The sequence below is a fragment of the Prionailurus bengalensis genome, chromosome A1 (assembly GCF_016509475.1).
Source record: "Prionailurus bengalensis isolate Pbe53 chromosome A1, Fcat_Pben_1.1_paternal_pri, whole genome shotgun sequence".
Classification (NCBI taxonomy): domain Eukaryota; kingdom Metazoa; phylum Chordata; class Mammalia; order Carnivora; family Felidae; genus Prionailurus; species Prionailurus bengalensis.
Window position 1 is genome coordinate 189,190,775 of NC_057343.1, and position 16,145 is coordinate 189,206,919.

At 38.7% G+C, this 16,145-nt stretch overlaps 1 protein-coding gene across 2 annotated transcripts in view; it reads right to left on the minus strand.

Annotated features, from left to right (window-relative positions):
• TTC1 (tetratricopeptide repeat domain 1) overlaps positions 1-15,693 on the minus strand; it is a 47,210-nt gene extending 31,517 nt beyond the window's left edge. Inside the window, exons 1-2 of one of the 2 annotated variants that reach the window (XM_043596956.1) lie at positions 15,632-15,693; positions 13,868-14,232 (exon numbers count right to left, since the gene is read on the minus strand). In XM_043596956.1, the coding sequence (XP_043452891.1) occupies positions 13,868-14,200 (333 nt within the window). In that variant the 5' untranslated portion in view covers positions 14,201-14,232; positions 15,632-15,693. Of the gene's footprint in view, positions 1-13,867; positions 14,233-15,605 lie in introns of both variants that reach the window. The other variant, XM_043596946.1, reaches the window with a different exon arrangement.
• Positions 15,694-16,145: the final 452 nt, after the last annotated feature.

Here is a 16,145-nt window from a genome sequence, read left to right on the forward strand (position 1 = left end):
CGAGCTCCGCGTCGGGCTCTGGGGTGATGGCTCAGAGCCTGGAACCTGTTTCCGATTCTGTGTCTCCCTCTCTCTCTGCCCCTCCCCCGTTCATGCTCTGTCTCTCTCTGTCCCAAAAATAAATAAACGTTGAAAAAAAAAAAAATTAAAAAAAAAAAAAAAAAAGAAGACATCCATATGGCCAAAAGGCACATGAAAAGATGCTCAATGTCGCTCCTCACCAGGGAAATACAAATCAAAACCACACTCAGATATCATCTCACGCCAGGCAGAGTGGCCAAAATGAACAAATCAGGAGACTATAGATGCTGGAGAGGATGTGGAGAAACGGGAACCCTCTTGCACTGTTGGTGGGAATGCAAACTGGTGCAGCCGCTCTGGAAAACAGTGTGGAGGTTCCTCAAAACATTAAAAATAGATCTACCCTATGACCCAGCAATAGCACTGCTAGGAATTTACCCAAGGGATACAGGAGTACTGATGCATAGGGGCACTTGTACCCCAATGTTTATAGCAGCACTCTCAACAATAGCCAAACTATGGAAAGAGCCTAAATGTTCATCAACTGATGAATGGATAAAGAAATTGTGGTTTATATACACAATGGAGTACTATGTGGCAATGAGAAAGAATGAAGTATGGCCCTTTGTAGCAACGTGGATGGAACTGGAAAGTGTGATGCTAAGAGAAATAAGCAATACAGAGAAAGACAGACACCATATGTTTTCACTCTTATGTGGATCCTGAGAAACTTAACAGAAACCCATGGGGGAGGGGAAGGAAAAAAAAAAAAAAAGAGGTTAGAGTGGGAGAGAGCCAAAGCATAAGAGACTCTTAAAAACTGAGAACAAACTGAGGGTTGATGGGGGGTGGGAGGGACAGGAGGGTGGGTGATGGGTATTGAGGAAGGCACCTTTTGGGATGAGCACTGGGTGTTGTATGGAAACCAATTTGACAATAAATTTCATATATTTAAAATAAAATAAAATAAAATAATAAAATAAAATAAAATATAAAAAAAAATAAAAAAAGAGAACCATGACAAAAGGACAAAAATTATTTAAAAGGAAAAAGTTGAAAAGTCCAATAACTGAAATGAAAAATTCATAGAAAAGAGATTTGAACTGGCATGAAAATTAAATAAAATTCAAGGTAGAGCAATAGACACCCAATCTGAAGAACTGAGAGCAGAAAAAAGATGGTGAAAAATGAAGAGCCCTCACAATATGTGTTGAGAGTCCCAGAAAGGGGAGAGAAGAAATAGTTGAAGAAATATGGCTGAAATCTTCAAAATGTTGATGAAAAATGTTAATCTAAAGATCCAAGCAGCTCAATGAACCCCAAGTACATAGATCCATATCTAGAACCACCAGAGTCAAAATGTTGAAAGACAAAGAGAAAATCTGAACGAACAGAAGGAAAACAACTTATCAGGTTCAGAACAACAACAGTATTATTATTATCTGATTTCTCGCCAAAGAAATCAGTGTGATGACATACTCAAAATGTTGAAAGAAAAAAACTGTCAACCAAGAATTAGATATGCAGCAAGACCGTACCTCAAAATGAAGGCAAAATAAAGACATTCACAGATAAAGATAGAAAAAGTGCTACCAAACCTCCCTTACAAGACATACTAAAGGAAATCCTTTGGACTGGAAGGAAATGATACCAGACGGTAACTCAAATCGACATGGAGAAATGAAAAGCTTTAGAAATGGTTCTATAGGGAGACCTGGGTGGCTGGCTCAGTCAGTTAAGCTTCCAACTTTGGCTCAGGTCATGATCTCACAGTCTGTGAGTTCGAGCCCCACGTTGGGCTCTGTGCTGACAGTTCACAGCCTGGAGCCTGCTTTGGATTCTGTTCTGTGTCTCCCTCTCTCTCTGCCCCTCCCCTGCTCGTGCTCTCTCTCGAAAATAAATGTTAAAAAAATTTAGAAATGGTTCTATAAATACATTATTTTCTCAATTTCTTTAAAAGACAAAAAAGACTAATTACAATACTTTGTGGATGAGTTTACAACATATAATTGATATAATGTATATGACAATGGTGGCACCAAGGAAGAAGAAACAGTTATCCTGAAGCAAAATTTCTATATTTTACTGGAATTACAAAGTATTAAACTAAACTAGACTCTAATAGGATGCATAATATAAATCTATACAGCAACCACTAAATACATTTAGCTAAGAAACAGTTTAAATATTAGAAATATTACAATGGTACACTAAAAAATTATCTAACATAAAAGGCACTAATTTTAATTTTTAAAAATTAAATTTAAATTTTAAAATATTTTTAATCCTCTTGCTATCAAGAATTAAGACACTTGTTGGGGCGCCTGGGTGGCGCAGTCGGTTAAGCGTCCAACTTCAGCCAGGTCACGATCTCGCGGTCCATGAGTTCGAGCCCCGCGTCGGGCTCTGGGCTGATGGCTCAGAGCCTGGAGCCTGTTTCCGATTCTGTGTCTCCCTCTCTCTCTGCCCCTCCCCCGTTCATGCTCTGTCTCTCTCTGTCCCAAAAATAAATAAACGTTGAAAAAAAAAAAAAAAAGAATTAAGACACTTGTAAAGAGGATGACAGTGCTTTAGGCAGTCCCAGAGAACTCACTTCGAGTTGTTTTGAGAACTATGTTAAAAATAAACCTTTACTGGGCACCTAGGTGGCTGTTGGTTGAGCATCTGACTCTTGATTCTGGATCAGGCCACGATGTCATGGTTCATGAGTTTGGGCCCAGTGACAGGTTCTACATTGACAGCAGGAGTCAGCTTGGAAGTTCTCTCTCTCCTCTCTCTGCCCCTCCCCCTGCTCATAGGCATGTGCTCTCTTTCAAAATAAACATTAAAAATAAACAAACAAACAAACAATAAATCTTTACCTCACTGAATCAGGGACTCGCACCACAGATCTTCAGTTGTTTTTCTATAGGTAACCCAAGGCCATTTTCCACTGAATTAGCAAAATGAGTTCTTTGCAGACAGACTAATTCAGTTTGCAAATGTTTAAAATCTATTCTTTGCCTTCACAAATATAGGTATGCTAGGATCTTATTTTATTCTATTTTCCAGGGAACAATGTTCTTGGATTATAGGGTAAAAGAATTTCACAGAATAGAGAGAACTGTATTTTCTTAAAGACAAAACAACTTTGAAGTATTATATTGCAAAACACGATCCCAACAAACATTCTATACTTTTAAACTAATCAATTATCTAGTTATTTCTTATTTTTTGAGGTGGGGAGGAGCAGAGGGAGAAGGAGAGAGAGAATCTTAAGCAGGCTCCACGCCCATCACAGAGCCCGACACAGGGCTCGATCTCATGATCATGAGATCATGACCTGAGCCAAAAATCAAGTCAGACAGTTCACAGACTGAGCCACCCAGGTGCTGCTCTGCAGTTATTTTTAAATTTCATCACCACTGAGGGGCGCCCGGGTGGTTCAGTCCATGAAGCGTCTGACTTCAGCTCAGGTCATGATCTCATGGTTCGTGGGTTCGAGCCCCGCGTCGGGCTCTGTGCTGACAGCTAAGAGCCTGGAGCCTGCTTTGGATTCTGTGTCTCCCTCTCTCTCTACCACTCCCCTGCTCTCTCTCTCCCAAAAATAAATAAACATTAAAAAAATTAAAAAAAAATTTCATTGCTACTGAGATCTTTCAACGGTGATCTAACCCATGTCTAAATGTGGTTACTTTGATTAATGATACCACTATAAACCAAGTTAGGTTTTAACTGATAATTTAACAGGTGGAAGGTGAGCATTTGGAAAAAAAAAATACAAACTCAGTCTGAGTTGATATTAAAATTTAATCAAATCATTGAGGCAAGAGTAGACTTTTAAAAATGGTGCTGGGACAACTTGGTAGTCATTTGGAAAAAGACAAAACTAGAATATATGTTGCATCTTACAAACTTGCATCAAGCAAACTCCAAGTAGACTGGAGATCTAAATATAAAAAGTGAAACCATATAAGTATTGGAAGAAGATACAGGTGAATTCCTCTTTAATCTCAGTGTGAGTAATAGCTTTCCAACTGTAACTCAAATCCTAGAGAATTTAAGTTGATACAACTTTAATTTTGGTGTAAACTGGCAAATGTCAGAAGGTGCTCCTTAATTCCCTTATTAATCATGAAACAACCACCTTTTCAGTGCTAGCTAGGAATATTCCCTATTCTTAAGATCAGTGAATACAAAAGAAACAATTTGGAGCTTATATATACTCCTTCTATCATTAAATGATAAAAAAACTTGCATTAAACACATTTAAAAAATTCATTTAACGATCCTGCAATGATCATAGATTTAATAGATAACAAGGAGAAAATCAAGAGATTCACACCAGCAGGTTAATTTCCATATTGTAAATCTATCAGCAGGTCTCTGCTTCCCCCTGCAGTTTTGTAAAGTAATTGTTATAAAATAAACTTTTAAGTCAAGCACTGTGTTCAAAGATCACATAATGGTCAAAGAGAAGGTTAAAAAAGCCACACACTTACTAAAGGGTTGGAAAATGGAGGCACAAGTACCATTGCTGCTTCAGTCTTATCTAGGTGGGGTGGAACAACTACACACTGAAAGGACTGGAGACACCCATCCTACAAATGATCCTGAAGGGAATTCCTTTATCATTAAAAAGAAAGACCAGCTTCAGTTTTGTTTTCTTTGAAATCAGACATCATTTGCTTCACACATACAGACATTATTTGTTTTTTCCACAAGTTACTTTTAGAAGTCTTCTAGGGAGTCTGGAGGGAGGTTCTCTGGATTTGAGCTGTAGTGAGAATCTGACCTCTCACTAAGTCTTATCTTTCTCAGGATAGATGACTGACCTATAAGGAACTAATCTTGGAAATATTTCCTTGTTTCTTAGTTCAGAAAGTTCTATTTCCCAAAATTCAATTTAATAGAAATAAATTTCCTTATTTTAGTACTGTTTAAATTCAGCCCAACAAACCTTTTATAGAACCTGAGCAAAGAGGAAGATAAAAGAAAAACATCCCATGAGTCAACTCTTCTGATGTGAGATGCAGTCAGTATACTGGTTATACTTGCGTTTTGGAAGCCTGGTCGTATTTGTCAATCTGGCTTTCTGTCTCCCAAAGAGTGACCACAGTTCTACCTATAACAAAATGACCTGGAGATGTTTGTTAAAGCAGATTCCTGGCTGCCACCTCACAAGTCTGTGCTATCACACACTTCTCAGGGCTTTGCACGATTAATAAATTTCCTGTGACTCTTAGGCACTATACAGTTTGAGAACCATTGATCTACATAAAGTGATCTTCCTTAATAAACACAAGGAACGCTGAATGCCACTTTGTTTCATCAGCAAACAATCTAAAATTATCCCACTAACTTCCAAATGTTTTGGGGGTAAAAATTTTGGAAAAGTTATTTCCCCTGACTTAAACTCAGGATCAGAAATCTAAGGTCTTTCCAATTCTTAAATTCTAGGATTTCATTTAATCATTTGTTAACAGTGTTCGTTAAATCCAATACTAGTAAACTTTAAGAAATTAATAAATATGGCAACCTTAATTCAAAAGGATGCCCATTAAAAAGGAAAAAACAAATCAGAAAGAGTTTTGTCATAAGGTTAACAGAATATGCAGGCCACTATAGAAAAGTTACTGAAAACTTTCTGGAAGCAACCAGAAGAATGTTCCCTGCAAACAGGCCCACTGCTACAGCACCATTGATAACAATTATGAAAATAATGCAATGAGAAGGCAGAAACATGGAAATCAAAAGGATTAAGTACTGTGAGATTAAGGAAAAATGAGAGGGAAATAACTGATGAAGAACTTCTGCTCCAAACAATACTTCAATAATGGTCTCTGGCTAGAGATAAAGTCTTGAAGGAAAGAATAATCCTTTATGTCTTCAGAGACTAAGGAAAATGTTTTAAAATGCCAGAAATCTTGGGGTGCCTGGGTGGCTCAGTCGGTTAAGCACCCGACTCTTGGTTTCAGCTCAGGCCATGATCTCATGGTTCGTGAGTTCAAGCCCCATGTCAGGCAGCATGGAGCCTGCTTCGTATTCTCTCTCTGCCCCACCCCCATCCCCCAAGAGCTCTCTCGCTCACTCTCTTTCTCTTCCTCTCAAAATACACTTTAAAATCCCAGAAATCTTGTGCTCTGAGTCCACATTTACCAAACACAAGACTTCTGTACTTAAATGGATCTATGGGTGTACCTATTTACAAATGAATACCATGGGCAAACAACTGGTAGGAAGGAGCCAACCCATTAAAGTAACTACCTCTGCACTTTGGCTTACAAATAAACTTTTCATTTATAGCAAGAATTACATCACTAGAGCCCTAATGAACTCTAAGTCCCTCCATCTTCTCCATATTTGTAAATGGAATCACCATCCACCCAGTAGCTGAAGCTAAGAAATCATGCTGTATACTACTTTGCCCCATTGCATGGAACATTTCCCTCTCTGATTGTCACACATTTGACTTTTTCCCTCCAAGTCTTTGCTGATCTACAACCTTTCCAGAGAAGGCTTTTCCTGACCAGCCAATCTAAAGTAGTCCTCCCCATCCTTCCAACCCCACCCCTACATCATTTCATCTTAAAAATTTTTTATACCTCCCAACTAGCATATAGCAGCTAGGAGAGAAGAGAAACCCTCTCATCCTGTTTACCACTGTATCCCTAAGGGCTTCAAACAATTCGTGGCATGTGGAAGAAATCCAAGTATTTCTGGAATAAATAAATGAATGAGATAAACTCTCTGTAACTCGTAAGATCAATTACTGACCTTCACGGGAGAGATAATCATAGTATTTATTCAACAGCTATTGAGTGAAGGAAGATGATGTGCAAGGCCTTAAGACAGTGGTCTTCAAACTTCAGTGAGCGCATAAGAATTATCTAGGGAATTTACATACGACTAAACTCCACTGTGACAAGTAGCCCATAAAAGGTGATTTTCTCACAGGATCAGCCCTATGCAGTATGTTCTATAGGTTCTGATACTATAAAGCATCTTTGTATCATAATATCATAGCAACAATTCTCATCTGCTACCACATTTGTCCTTTACATCAGCCACACCTTTGAAAAGCACTTATTTGCTTCACAGTTCCAGTACATCTCAAATGTGTGCTAAAATCCCATTCCTCTGGATAGTCATGTCAACATTTAGGTTTTCACAAATACTTAAGATATACTGCTGGAACACACACACACACACACACACACACACACACACACACACACAGTGCTTTCCTTAAAAGATTTTGCCTGTTTTTAAAAATCTTAGCTGCCTTCTTCCTCCATTACTCTTGTTTTTGTTTTTGCCTCCTCTCCCTCCCCTTCTCCATTACTGATTTAGGAGTTCTGCTGAGAACTGGAACTCCAATTGAGCCTGGATTATCTTCTCAGCCACAGGGCAAGTCAAGTCAGCTTGAATAACAGGCTTTAGCTATTGATACTTGATTCTACCTGAAGAGAAACATACACAGATCCTATAATAGCATTTCTTTCCAAATCCTCAAAGGTCAGCTTTCTGTGCTCTGGTAAAAAGTCCATGCTGGTGGTAAAGAATCAATTTTTATTTATATTCTCAAAATGGAATTACTTGTGTTGTTGATTATAAATGTGATGTACACTTACCGTATAAAAAAAAAAAGTAGAGAATAAAACAGATGAAGGGGATTAAGAGGTTCAAACTTCCAGTTATAAAATAAGTCACAGGGATGAAAAGCACAGCATAGGGAATACAGTCAATAATACTGTAATAACTTTGTATGCTGACAGACTTACCGGTAAGCACTACCATGGCAAGAACTGAGAAATGTATGGAACTGTTAAATCACTATGTTGTCCACCTAAACCTAATAGAACTCTGTATGTCAACTATACTTCAAAAAAGTATATTAAACATAAATGAAAATTTCCCAATAATCACACCCTGTATCTTTCCAAACTTTCACGTCTGAACACATTTTTACACAGGTTTTTAACTCAAAAGGAATCATCATGGACTATTCTATAACCTGCTGTAAAGGGAAAACACCTCTTGCGTGTCTCCTCTCCTGCCAACACACCGAACACTTCTGTGACCAGACGTGTGGGAGTTTCCCCTGCACCAACAACTCCAACTCTACAGCAGACACCAGATGCTGCCCTGCGTTTTCACTCACTTTGGACACACTCCACCTGGAGATGCATCAGATCCCACAAATTAAGGACTTGCTCCCAACCCCAACCCTACTTCAGATGCCAACTGCCAGTCAAGGTTGTCACCTCTGCTTTTGACCCTTGGGCTATAAACTGGAAGTTCCCATGACTTCCTCCTCAGCTGCAATTAATTTGCTAAAGAGACTCCCAGAACTCCAGAAAACAGTTCACTTACTAGATTACTGTTTTATTCTAAAGACTGTAACTCTGGGGCCCCTGGGTGGCTCAGTCGGTTAAGCGTCCAACTTCGGCTCAGGTCATGATCTCACGGCTCGTGAGTTCAAGCCCCACGTTGGTCTCTGTGCTGACAGCTCACAGCCTGGAGCCTGCTTTGAATTCTGTGTCTCCCTCCTCTCTCTGCTGCTCATGCTCTGTCTCTCTCCCCTTCAAAAATAAACAAACATTAAAAAAAAAAAAAAAAACATTAAAAAAATTAAAAAAAAAATTAAAAAAAATTAAAAAAAAAAAAGACTAACTCTGGGCACAGGCAGACAGAAGAGACGGTATGCAGGAAGGGGCACTGAGCTTCCATGCTGAGTATGTCACCCTCCTTGCACCTCTACATGTTCACCCAATTCAGAAGCTCTCTGAACCCTTTTGTTTAAATTTTTTTTTTCATTGAGTACTTTTATTCAAATGCCAAAACATAAGTTTCAAGTACAAATTTAGTTATACTCAGTTTGTTTATTTTTTAATGTTATTTATTTTTGACAGAGTGAGAAACAGAGCATGAGCGGGGGAGGGGCAGAGAGAGAGGGAGACAGAATCTGAAGCAGGCTCCAAGCTCTGAGCTGTCAGCACAGACCCCGACGTGGGGCTCAAACTCACAGACCGCGAGATCATGACCTGAGCGGAAGTTGGATGCTCAACCGACTGAGCCATCCAGGTGCCCCATCAGTTTGTTTGATTTAAAAACATCGATTATGCTATGTTAACAACTTCCAAAACCAAATGGAAGTTGTTGTGACTAAAACATCTCCTAGTGCCTTTCTGGAGGATTACCCTTAATATATTTAGTAGCTACTCCAATTTTCACTCCACTAAAAGGAAAATGATGATGCTATAAGAAAAAGATAGCGAACAGTTATAATATGAAAGACTTCCTGAGAAAAACTTTAACCAGTGCTAGACAGACTAAGAAGGATACCTGTTTCTGTTCCATATTATAGCAAACAGGTTTAAACATTCTGCAAAAGTGCATTTCTGGTCCTACCCAGCCATAAATAGATATCTCATATCTCTTATTACATCATAGAAAGCCCAACTTTTCATCAATAGGATTTAGAATTTGCTAATTGCTTGAGGTTCTTTTCCTAAGAAAAAGGGGGTAAGAAGAAAACTCAAGTGTCTATGAACCAAATAACGAAAATAAATATTTAAATGTACTCTGATTTAAATACTTTCAAATGAGGTTGAACTGAGTGAACAGCATAGAAAGTTGTATCATCATTAAGCTTAAGAGATACCCAAATATTTTAATATTTATAAAATCAAATGAAATAACTTCCATTGTTAAGTCCCTCCAAATTTCCCCCACTGTTTTGTTATATAATGAAGGTTAGTAACTTATATTTTAGTGTGAACACATTCATTTCTGCTGACAGCAAAACATAGATTTTCTTTAATGTTCTATGAAGACAAGAATTAGATACCTAGGATCAAAGAACAAAACAAAACAGGAGCCCTTGGGTGGCTCAGTCAGTTAGGCGTCTGACTTCAGCTCAGGTCATGATCTTATGGTTTGGGGATTTGAGCCCTGTGCCGGGCTCTGTGCTGACAGCTCTGAGCCTGGAGTCTGCTTCGGATTCCGTGTGTCCCTCCCTCTCTGCCCTCCCCTGCTTGTGCTCTGTCTTTCTCAAAAGTATAAACATTAAAAAAAAAAACAAAAAAACAAAAAAACAAAACAAAAACAAAAACAAAACAAAACAAAACTAGCTAAGTACTTTGGTAAGTGCACAATATTAGGGTATTTTATTTAGTTTAGCACATGGCTGTTACTATGACTGATACTGCATGCTACTTTTAGAATTAGATGGTCTTTTCCTGAAGATTTAAGGCAGACTTCAATTCTATCTGCACACTCATAGTACTAAAATGGATTTTTTAATTTTTAAAAAATATTTACTTTTGAGAGACAGAGAGAGAGGATGACAGAGGGCAGAGAAAGAGGGAGACACAGAACTCGAAGTGGGCTCCAGGCTTTGCAATGTCAGCACAGAGCCCGACACAGGGCTCGAACTCACCACCTGTGAGATCATGACCTGAGCGCTTAACTGAGCCACCCAGGTGCCCCTGGGGTTTTAATGTAGGTTTCAGTACATAAGCACCACTCACTGGTCAAATCATTGGTCACTAGTGATTAACTCAACCTCCAGCCTCTGTCCCCTCCCCAGAGGTGGGGCTGAAAGCTCCAAACTCTGACAACCAGACCTCATTCTTGAGGTGATTTTTGGAAAGCTCCTATGTGTGTGGTTGAAAGGGGCTGGTTATAAACAACAAAACACACCCTTATTTCTTATTAGGAAATTCCAAGGGTTTAGGAACTCTGCTAGGAACTGGGACAAACCCAAGTACATAATTGTTATTATAAGCCATATTATCACACCTGCTTAATTCAATTAACAGGTATTTTTTCCACATCAATATTAAGATTTATCTTTCTTTTTAATGACTGCATTACATGCTACTGCATAAAAATGGCAAAACTGTTTAAAGTAATACCCTCTGTTGAACATCATTTCTAATGTTCAAAATTATGAATGATGTTGTGATACATCTTTATGTATACATCTGTACACATCTCTAATGACTTCCTTAAAATAAATGACTAAAAATTGTAAAATTCAGTTCCTCATCTCTACTAGCCACATTTCAAATGCTCCACAGCTGATGACTATTAAAATGTGGTTGATCATGGCCAGTAGCTACCATACTGAACAGAGTATACATAGAACATTCCCATCATTGCAAAAGGTTCTATTGATAGCCTTAGTCTAAAGAAATATTCATATTAAAAATGTGATACCTATATCCCACAGAAATGACATAGCACTTTAAACTCCCAAAATTAGCACAAGCACTCTTTATGTCCTCTCATTGCTGACATCAGATAAATCGAGACGTAATGTTTTAATCTGCACTTAAACACTATTAGTGAGGCTAAAAATCTGTTCACATTTTTTGGCAATTTGTGTTTATTTTGTTGTCGTTGAATTATCTCAACTCTATTTTAAAAGAATCAAGTTTAAAGGTATCCTGTTCCTAATGACCTATAAAAGCAAACCATGTGTGCAGTGAAGAGAGATTTCTTCATCTGTTTTGCTGGTTTCCTAATAGTTTCATAAAGATATTTATCAAAACACCAGAAAAATACCCAAGAGAGTAGTACCACAATTAGGTAAAGGTAGTCTGCACTCTTGGAGGTTGTTTCCTTAGTGGAATTAATGGTTTACATTTCTATAAAATAACAATAGCTATCACCACAGCATGTTGTTTCTAAGAGATATTGTTACAAATTTTCAAATTAAGCTACAAAAACATACAAGTTGATACACAAATATAAAATACAAAATGTTTATATCTGAAAAGTGATTATATTTACACAAAAGTCTAGAGTAGGAAAAAACCAACCTATGGAATAGGAATCAGAGCAGTGGGTCCCTGGGTTGGTGGGGGTGCAGGGACAGAATGAGTGGTGATGCACACAATGGGAGTTTCTGGAATGATGGTTATGTTCTGAATCCTAATAAGGGTGTGAGTTACACAGATGCATACAGTTGTCAAGACTCACTGAACTGTACACAGAATGTAAACAGTTTCACTATATGAAAGTTATATCTTAACTTTTAAAAGGAAGAAAAAAGTTTAAGTCATTGTGCCATTTAGAATATTCAACTTAGAGGCAATAAAAGTAATTGTTTTAAATATTTATAGAACTTAAAATGTGATTCCTGGCCAGGAGACACAAAGTTTTACTAAATTGGGAATGGGAGGCAGAGTATATAACATCTCGAGTCAAATCACACAACTGTCAAACCAATGGCACCGTAGAAAATTCACCATCAGGGTAAAACACATTAAGGTACCAGAAAGGCATTGCTAACACTTTAACACAGACATTTAATCAACGCTTCTAAAAAGCCTGCACCTGTGATATGAATCAAACACTTTCTGGAAAATCATTTCCCTAATTATTGAACAGTATGTGATTTAATTTACTGAGCCATTTCTGCTGAGGTAGTTTATGAAATTGGTTCATTTTGCCCTTTGTCCTTCTCTTCTAAGCCATTGTTATTTTATCCTATCACACTAGCACAAAAGCTAACACATGCATCTTAAAACTAATAGACTTGGGGTGTGTGGGTGGCTCAGGCGGGTAAGCGTCTGACTCTTGATTTTGGCTCAGGTCACAATCTCACGGTTGTGGGATGGAACCCCATATCAGGCTCTGACAGCATGGAGCCTGCTTAAGATTCTCTCTGCCCTTTTCCCCACTTGCATGGGTGTGCACATGCTCTCTCTCAAAAAAAATAAAAAATAAAATAAAACCAATAGACTTAATAATGAAAAATGCCCAAGGAGAGACAAGATGCTCCATGTCACATTACTTCCCAATTCCCACCGTTACAGTGCACATTCAGAATCCCTGCCCATTACCAATGTATCATAACCTGTTCAGTGAGTGAGTTGTTCGAAGCCTAAGCTACAAGTCTCATTCAAGTTCCTTGCAGACAAGGAACTCAGATATTATGGTAACTCTTCAGATGACCTCGATTAGGAGATGAGAAGGAAGGATATGTGGAGGATACCAAGACTTCTGCCTCCAAAAGTGAAGGCTTGCCCAGTTAAGGATGTGGCCCAGGGGCAAAGAAGCAGGAAAATGTACACTGTATTAGTGTATTTGCTTTGTAGAAAGACAGCTGTTTTTGTTATTAAATGCTACATTATACTTTGGAATCAGACTGGGTTTGAGAATCAGTTCTGCAATTTATTACATGTGTGATCTTGGGCAAGTTACTAAGTTCTGTTCTCTTACGGGAAATGCTAACAGTATATGTTTCATAGGTGTGTTGTAAAGATCACATGAAAACACAACTTTCTAAGTTTAGTGGCTGGCAAATTATAGGTGCTTAACAAATAACTACTATCATATACAAGTCTATTTCTCAAGAATGTTATGTAAACAATACAGGGCCGAGTCACTGCCCTCTGTAACCAAACCACCACCAGAATATTCAGGCAGTCATTTTTTTTTTTTTTTTGCTATCAAGGGATTAATACAAATAAACAGCATACCATAATCCTAAAGTCTAACCAAAAAACGTCCCTTACAGGAATTTCAGCAGCCAACCACCAATAAGGCCATTTTTTTAAAAAAAAAAAAGCTAAAAGGTATATACAGATGTTATAAAATTATATGAGGCAAACAGAAGAACTCAAAGTTGACCAAAAAAAAAAAAAAAGGAAAAAAAAAAAGGAAATCTGTTAAGCAGACACACTCCGTGCTACTGATTTATCTCAGCTCCGTCACTACTAAAGCAATAAGGACACAGATGGGCAAGTAACTCTTTCAGCACAGATGACCCAATTTGTGATAGAGTATCAAACACATTTATTCATTTTAAAAAGCAGTTTATCGTGGCAGATAGTGCACAATAAATATTTACCTGTTTCTCTTCATCTGGCATGTTTTTTTCCAGTTCTATTAGGTATTCTTCATCTAGTTCAGAGGAATTCACATTATCATCAGGTTTGTTCTCAACCCTGTCCACTCCTGGCTCCTCCTTTTCAACTGAGGTGCTAGGGTCATGAAAACACTCCTCTTCTCCCTGGTCCTCTTGGGGATGGGCTTCAACATCCTTGAGCAACTTGCTCTGGAAATGGTGATCTTTGGTATTAGAAACTGGAGGGCTAGCACACTCTGCTTCCTGGGGATCTGTAACTTTCAAACCATTGAAAAGATCCTCTGGAACCCTACAGTTTTCTGACTTCTCCCCCATGCTGGATCAGTGAGGAAGGTGAAGCTGAAGTTCTGGGAAAAGAGAAAATATGTTAGGTAATGGTGCTTATACAGGTATCCACCACTTTCCAAAAGTATGCCTTATGCCACTTCGCTTTTAACATTAGCATGGTACATTAGCATGGCAATAGCTCTTTTTGTAAAAGTGAAAATCCCCTTCAGATTTCTTTTAGTGAAAACATGTAAATATTACTACAGGCCTTTGTAAAAGCAAACTGGTATAACTCGACCTTTTGGAAAGCAGGGGGTGGTGGGTGTGTGGATAATCTTTATTTTATGCCATTTTGGCTCAGGAAAGGTTTGATAAACGCTCAACTTTTGAGACAGCAGGGGAAACCTGTATTAAAAAAAGATCCTACCTATTACACCTAAACAAATTTATACATCAATACCCCCAAACACACCTTAACTTCCTTTCATTGAAACTATTATAAAGAAAAATTTGGTTATAAACCCATAAATAATCCCAAACATCATTTTAACTGACACCCCTTTCAGAACTTCAGATAAGCAACAAAAGAGAACGATTTTAATGTGACTCTTCCTTTTTCCACTGCTCAAATTTTGTCAGGGTTGTAAAAAAATAGGCATAAGCTAAAACAAAAGAAAAATGAAACGCCCCTAACCTTTATTCAGAACGAATAGCCAGGTCGCAATAAAATAAAATAAAATAAAATAAAATAAAATAAAATAAAATAATAAAAATAAAAATACGTGCCTTTCCAGCACCACGATACGAAGCTCAAGAATAAGTATCTGACGGTGCTTAAAATGCAATCAGTGCCAAAACAGCGATTGTCAAATTCACCCAAGTGCGCGCTGTAGAGCCCACGCAGGTTACAGTGTAAAGGAAATCGTGGCGCAGCTGGTCCTAATCAGGACTCAGGCACGAAAAGAGTGGTTCTCAACCTTGGCTAAACACAATACTTGGGACACTTTAGCAAGTACTGCTACCCAGATCTTATCCTCCACAGATTCTGATTTTGGCGTCTGGCGTAGGCCCAGGATACTCGTATTTTTAAAAAAAGGCATCCCAGGTGATTCTAATGTACAGCCAATTGAGAACCACTGCTGTAGAAGCTGAGTCAGACCTTCAGCAGCTCCACCCCTCACCCCTCTGGTCACAGCAAAATCACGCCAACGCCCCTTGTGTCGCGACAAGAGCCCGAATTCGTCCCAGCTCGTCCCAAGAAAACTTCAAAAAACAAGACCTTAATACTAAGACTTAGCCTCCACACACAGTTTTGTTTCCCCTGCTTCCAGGTCTAGTGGAAGAATGAAGGAGTTTGAGTCCCCAGGGTTAAGAAGAGGCCACCCTACGCTTCACAACAGTTTGTTCTCTGAGTCCCCCACGCCTTAAGCGGACAGCCCCAGGTGGCACTCACAGCTCCCCAGCTCCTCTCGTCCTCACCTTCCCAGCCTCTAAAATCTTCTATTTCCGTTCAGCCAAGTGCACTTCCGTCGGCGCCAACCAATGGCATCACTGTTAGCAAAGCATCCTGGGAAATGTAGTGGCACCCTCAAGGAGAAAGCACGTCGCTGTCGCGGTGTGTGACGCCACTGTACGGACTGAAATGCAGGCGGAAGTTACCATCTTGGGTTACGGCGAGAGTCCGCATTACTCAGCACCTGCGGCAAAAAGGTCGTCTCCAAGCTGTTCCATTTACTCCGTCACTCTGACCTCTTATGCTAACAATGTATAAAGGAATCCTGAAGCATAAACCCTGTCCAAAATAAAATTTTCTCTCCAATGATTCTCAAAGTGTGCCTTTCAAGGGGTCCATTGCTAGATCAAAACAGTTTTCATAATAACACTAAATTTGCCTTTCCCACACTTCTTTCATGAATATACAGTGTTTTCCAGAGGCTGTGTCATGTGATCGCGCAACGGCTTGAATGCAGAAGGAGCTCTGAGAATCCAGTAG